This window comes from Oryzias melastigma, linkage group LG18 (genome assembly GCF_002922805.2).
Source record: "Oryzias melastigma strain HK-1 linkage group LG18, ASM292280v2, whole genome shotgun sequence".
Lineage (NCBI taxonomy): Eukaryota > Metazoa > Chordata > Actinopteri > Beloniformes > Adrianichthyidae > Oryzias > Oryzias melastigma.
In genome coordinates, this window is record NC_050529.1 from 11245868 (window position 1) to 11252281 (window position 6414).

General features: G+C 36.7%; 1 protein-coding gene across 1 annotated transcript in view; it reads right to left on the reverse strand.

Annotated features, from left to right (window-relative positions):
• The window catches only part of dhx15 (DEAH (Asp-Glu-Ala-His) box helicase 15), a 29585-nt gene that overhangs the window by 9344 nt on the left and 13827 nt on the right, over positions 1–6414 (reverse strand). Inside the window, exons 7-9 of the mRNA XM_024287561.2 lie at positions 3645–3731; positions 3163–3312; positions 2654–2762 (exon numbers count right to left, since the gene is read on the reverse strand). Coding sequence (XP_024143329.1) covers positions 2654–2762; positions 3163–3312; positions 3645–3731 — 346 coding nt within the window. The remainder of the gene's footprint in view (positions 1–2653; positions 2763–3162; positions 3313–3644; positions 3732–6414) is intronic.

A 6414-nucleotide genomic window follows, 5' to 3' on the forward strand; every position in this document is an offset into this window, starting at 1 on the left:
AAGGGGGGTGGGGGGGAGGATAGGAAGAAAAAAAAAAAGAGGGGTGGTCTTCTCCAGACGATATTAGAGCTCAGAGTCTTTTGGAAAATGCCACAACCTCGCACCTCTATTATGTGTAAACTGTTTCTGATACAGAACAGTTCCGGTGCAGCTGGGAAACTCTGACAGACGCCGCATAAACACGCCCATCAGCTCAAATCACCAACTCCATTCTAACAACACAAATGCAATTTCAGAGTCACAACAGAAAGTAAATATATTTGCCGTCTGCAAACAATGCTTTGTCAGTTTAGCTCAACTAAAGAACACCGGCAAATTTTTAATATCCCACAACAGCTGCAGGAGCAGAATAACAAACAAAACATACACATTGTTGCATGTTTCCACATTTAGGGGAGAAATGTATGAATGTGTTTGTTGTTGTCTTTAATGACGTGAGTTGAGGATAAGCAGGGTCACTAAGTGAACAACTACAAGCTGTATTTGATCTACAGAATATCTATATAGGTGGTAAGAAATCAAATCATATAAAAGTGATAAAACTTTTGACAGACTATTGCAATAAATATGGGTGGTCCCATATAATATTCCGGTACACTTTTTTGCAATTTCTTATCTTATTTTTTTATTACAAAAAAATTGTGTACTGTGTCCTGATTGGCTTTAGACGTCGTTAATCAGACTTAGTGTTGCGTCTTTCAAGAATGAAAATGTTCATATCCGTCTGGGAAAAGTGTATAAAGATGAAGTGAGGAGTTTTACAACTTAAGACATCTGTAATTATTGTAACAAATAAAGATAGCTATTTTGAGGATTTCACCTTTTGTGGGTTATTTTTAGAACGTAACTCTGCGATAAATGAGGCAACGCTTAAAGGTTAGGCTGCACAGATGAAATTGTGTATTAACTGAAGTATTTTGGTTGTTACCAAGCACTCCACATCTTTCTTTTTAATTTAACACATACCAGGAAATACCAAATGATACAATTTAGAGTCAGATCTAAGCTTTTAGTTGATTTTTTTATTGAAAGGGGGGTGGACCAATGGGTGAATCAAGCCATTTTCTTGTCCAATTTATTATCTAGTTTCAAAAAGTTGCTGAGTCGGGTAAATTAGGCGTAAAGTTTTGACTGGGTGATGTCATAAATTACTCTATCATATTATACGTGTATGGTTTGATCCCCAAAGTTTGTATCAATTTCTGATTTCTAGAAATACTGTGATTTGTCATAAAACCAAGAAAGAAACGATAATTATAAAAATAAAAAAATATTAACTTCTAAATGTATTTATAAAATATTCTCAGCACCAATCAGAAAGAACGGTCTATCAACAGTTTATGAGACCGTACCAATCCGTCATTTGTTTTTGTATTTTTAAATTATCCTCAACTTTTCTTTTATGTAAAGTTTGAATGCGTCTTTTTTTATAATCAACTTCCTAGAGCAGAAGTAGTTTTAAACTTGTTTTTTTGATGAGTATTTGTTATAAAATTAAAAACTGGCTTTTAGATATAAATTTAAGTAATTAGAAGGCTTTTACCTTTTTTTTACGACCCTTTTACAAACTAGCAAGTCATTCAGAAAGTGGTGATTTGAAACTTTGAGTTTCTGCTTCTACTTATTAGAGTGAGCTTCTTGGTACGAAAAGTTAAAACTATGACACCAATGGAGTATACAATTATACACAAATGTGTTGCTTCCCATTGAAACCATCCATGATTTTCTTAATAAGCTGTGGATCACAAGCAACATCAACGATCTTTTACCACACAGAATATATAAAGGGTTTGAGGCACACCAGCTCATGTCAGTGTAAATAAATGACACCACATATTTTTGCAGCTTCATTAACAAATCTCTTTCTTATTGGGAAATCTAGTCAATATGTGCCAACAGAAAGAATCCTGAGCTTTCCAACAGCTTTCGTGTCAAGAATCTAAGTGCAGGAATTACAGAGAAATGTGTTAAAGCTTTAAAACAATTAGGGGTATTACACAGTGTGGCACCCTCAGAGCTAGCCTACGGCAGTGATGTCAGCGAGAAATGGCGGTCTTTTTATTTTTTTGTGGAAAGTAAACGGTTTTACTCCAAAAATGTTACTGTGATGTTACTAATATTAGAAGGATATTTACTTGCTTACTAGTGACTTTTATAAAAAGGTGACTGAAAGGGATGAAGGGCGAGGGAAAGGGATGCTGCTGTAACACGATCGCTGTCTGAGGGGAAGAGAAGGGCAACGCATCACAGCTGTTCAGAAGACATTTTTCTATTTATACCTCTTCTATCAAATAAGTTCAGGAAATACTAAAAGTAAAAAGGATAAAGAATTCAAACAAGGATTTTCAAACATCTATATTGCAACATGTTAACTGATGGTTTACTTGATGTTTTTATTATTATCAATAGTTGAATGTTGAACATTTTTAACGGTTATTATTCTTTAGGATGCATCCATAAAAATATATTTTGTCAAAATTATACAAATTAGAAATAAGCGCAAGATAACAGCGGGCCATTAATAACAATGCATTTTTTTTTAGACTTGTATGTACATCTTTGAATGTTGTTTTATGTGATTTGGACCTAAGCTTTTCTCTTTATTAGGATAAATAAAATGTCAGTGTCTGACAATTTTTTTTTGCTAACTTACCAGGTGGGTCCATGAAGTCAAAATGCACCAGATCATCAATACCAAGTTTCTTCAACTGCAATACCACAGTACCGAGATTGGATCTCAGAATCTCTGGATAGGTGTTGTCCTGTGCAAGTAAAAAGGTAGAATTGGGTCTTGAAGTACAGTCAGTGGAACGTAATTTATACAAAAGTCCTTGTATACACTTATACAACGTCTTCAATAAATACGAGAGAGGCTTCCTTTGCAACTAAAATGAATAGGAAAAAATTAACTGACCAAACCCCCAAACAAAGTTGCCTTTTTTTTAAGTGACATTTTGGAAAAAGTTTAGAAAAGCTTCAGTTTACCCCCACATTTTGGCAGTACCATTGTTCTTTTGAGGAAATTTAGCACGACAGAAAAACCTTCCAGCTTCACAGCTGCTCTTAAACTAAAAGCCCGAGGCACTGGAGAATGAAAACAAATCAATCATGCGTTTACCCCCTTTATTATTTCAAAAGTTTTCAATCCACTCTGCTTCTCACCTGCATTTCTGTCTTGTAAGCCTTCTCTGTGTAAAGGCGAAAACATTTTCCCGGCCGTGTTCGCCCAGCACGACCTGCCCTCTGCTGGGCTGAGGCTTTGCTGATGGCTGTGACTAAAAGGGATTCCACTCTGATACGTGGATTATACACCTAAGGAGAGCACAGAAGGAGTGTCATATCAGCAAAAAATAAAAATAAAAAAGAAGAAACATCTAACGTGGGAAAAGCTTGTAAATAAAGAAAAAAACATATTCAATATGTAAAAGCTGCCAACAAAAAGCCATAAAGGGGGAAGTTAAAAAGCATTTTTAAAATCTTTGGTGCCATGTGTGTGACTTGGCTTGTAAAATGTCAGAAATAAAGAAAAAAAAAAGCTTCCATCTTTGTCAGCTGTACACCGCTGTGTTTATCTGGAGATTCTCAGGCAACAGACACAGATGAACACAGCAGATAAAGAGTGGTGGGAGAAAGGGGAGGCTAACCTTTTGCTTGGCAAATCCAGGATCAATTACAAACACCACACCGTCGATGGTCAGGGACGTTTCAGCGATGTTTGTTGACACGACGACCTGTGAAAATTAGGGCACGTGACTGAAATGATCCAACAACACAACTTCATACTCTGTTGCTAGACCTTACAATACCTCGTCAAAAAATAGGGTTCTCATAAACACAACAAGTGCTAAGATGAACATTCATCAAGTCAAGTTCAATTCCGATAAGTTGCAGTTTTTTTTGCATAATTTGACCAGGAGTGCATGCTATACCCAGGTGTGACTTGTTTGTGATTATGTTAAAAAATAAATAGGCTCATGATTACATTATTTTCCCACTAACAACTAGGGCTGGGTATCGATAATGATTTCCAGAATCCATTTGATTCACCAGAACCAAGGTCGATTTGATTCAGATTTTTTTCCATCTGCTCAAACACGGTTTTCACATTTATACACATTTGTTTAATAATACCTTAATAATTTACTATACGTTTTAAATATATTTACATTAATTTGATACAGTTCACATACTGTAAAATTCATGAGATTGGTAATATCATTCAGTTCTACATGGTTTCTCAAAAGAGAAGCTCTAACAAAAATATTCAGATCATTAACATTGTAAACATTGTACTATCTGTCTTGGAGGACATTCCAGTTTGGCCACTAGGTGGCGATCGCGCCATAGCAGTACACTGTATTCCAGAAGAAGAAGAAGAAAGTATGAGCAAAAAAACAGTGCTTTAGACCACAAATTGTTACTTTAAAAAATATTTCCATAGAAAAAGAGCTGGAAAATTAATGTATGTAAGTATATAAAGCTATTCATTTAGTCATTAATGTATGTTTAGGTCGTTCGAGTGTTGGCATGAGCCGTCCCCCAAATAATTACAGTAAACGCTAGCATCAACTTAGAGGGCTTTAGCTTTATGTGCGAGATCGATCTCTATTTTGATGGACCGATTATTGTTTTGTTAACCTAACATCGATTCAAATCACTTAATCAATTTTATCAACACATCCCTACTAAAACCACTAGAGGGCACTGTAGGAGTGTGAATCAGTATTTGCTATGGACAGCAACGCAGAAGAAGAACCGCCATCCGCAATAGAGTTGTTCCAAAGCGACATAGACGATAAAGAATTCAACAAATTTAGTGTTTTTAAGTGATATAGAGTTTCTTTCTTGCCAACCATTGACTGTATGGGAAAACTGGGCTAAGAGAGTGTGATGTCACCCAGAGAAAATTTCTTACTTCTATCTCCAACAAAATAAGGTCAAGCCACTAATTTTTCGTGGTACGGACGCCACGGTGTTGGACCCAGACGGCATTGGAAAACAGTGATTAGTCTGAGTCACAATAAGTCATTGGGGTTGGTTGTGCTGGTCTACTCAGTCTAGTTCTCATGTACAGTCAACCCAACTAATTTTGTCCAAAATACTTTAAGCAGAAACTAAGACTATGTAAAACTGGCTAAGTATTATATGTCTGGTTTAGAGGATTAAAAAGGAAAAAAATATAGACAGGCGCCTTTCAGGTGTGTGGATAAAGGCTAGCTCACCATGGAAAGTATCGCAAATAAGACTGGTTATTTAGTCTAAAAAAATAATTGCCTAAAATTTGTTAACACAACAGTATGTTTGTCAAAATATAAAACTCTAAACAGTTTTCTTTTCTGAAACAAAAAGATTAAACCAATTCCTCTCAGAACAGATGCTTTATGTACCAAGTCTTTATGTGGAGTGGTCAAAATATCTGTCTGCTGTGTGCCCGTTGCTTTTGTGATAGGCTCATCATGTGCTCGGTCGATATTCCCCAGCTGCCTTTGTGCTGAGAAATAGAGCAAGGAGGAGGAAAAAGGAAGCAGGAAAGAGAGAAAAAGTGCAATGAAAAGCTGCTTGTTTCTAAGAACAAGACCAGTGGGAAAACTGTGAACCTGCACTCTGTCCCAGTCTCAGATATATAATTATCCCTCGTAGCAAAGACATCTATGAGAAATGACGGATGAATCAAAGCAAAATTATCCAAGTCGTTGCATCACAACAGCAGTTTATTAGTATCTCGCTGTCAGCAAGCACGCAAACAAGGATGAGGAGCTGGAGAAGAGGGGGCGGAGAAGAGGTTTTTAACTGTTTTCAGACAAACTACTGCTGCTATCTGGATAAAAACAAACTAAAAAGTCTCTGCTATCGAAACAAGTAAAAATATTTTCTTTTAAGCTAAACTTCTTGCCATGCCAGTACTTCCGTTTTTATCATATCAAAGGAGTACTTTATTTCTTTAAAATTTACCATTAGGAGGCTGACATGAACTGCCCTAAAGTGGCAGCCATCCACTTTCTTGGCAGCTTTCACAATGACATGCCAAACCAAACCACCGTTGTAGTCTTTGTAGAGAGAGAGGTCCACTGAACCAATTTTACACCCTCGACTCATATCCTTTGTAGTCGTGCCATTTTGGCTGCCTTCAGGCTGAGAGCCTTGAAGACTCACCTTTTAAGCAAAGCTTTGCTCCCAGTCTGAGTGTTTACCACTAAATGGACACTTTGCTTTTGACCTGAGAGTACACGAGTTTAAGTCTTAAGCCTCGTTTCTACTGAACGGTCCTGTTCAGTATTTTGAGTGTTTCCATTGTAAGATGGACCCATTAAATGGTACCAAACCGTACTGGCATCACACAATAAAATCCATTGATTGGGGAGAGAGGTATTACGTCAACACCAAGCATCAGACCAGACCTATGCCCGACTCAAG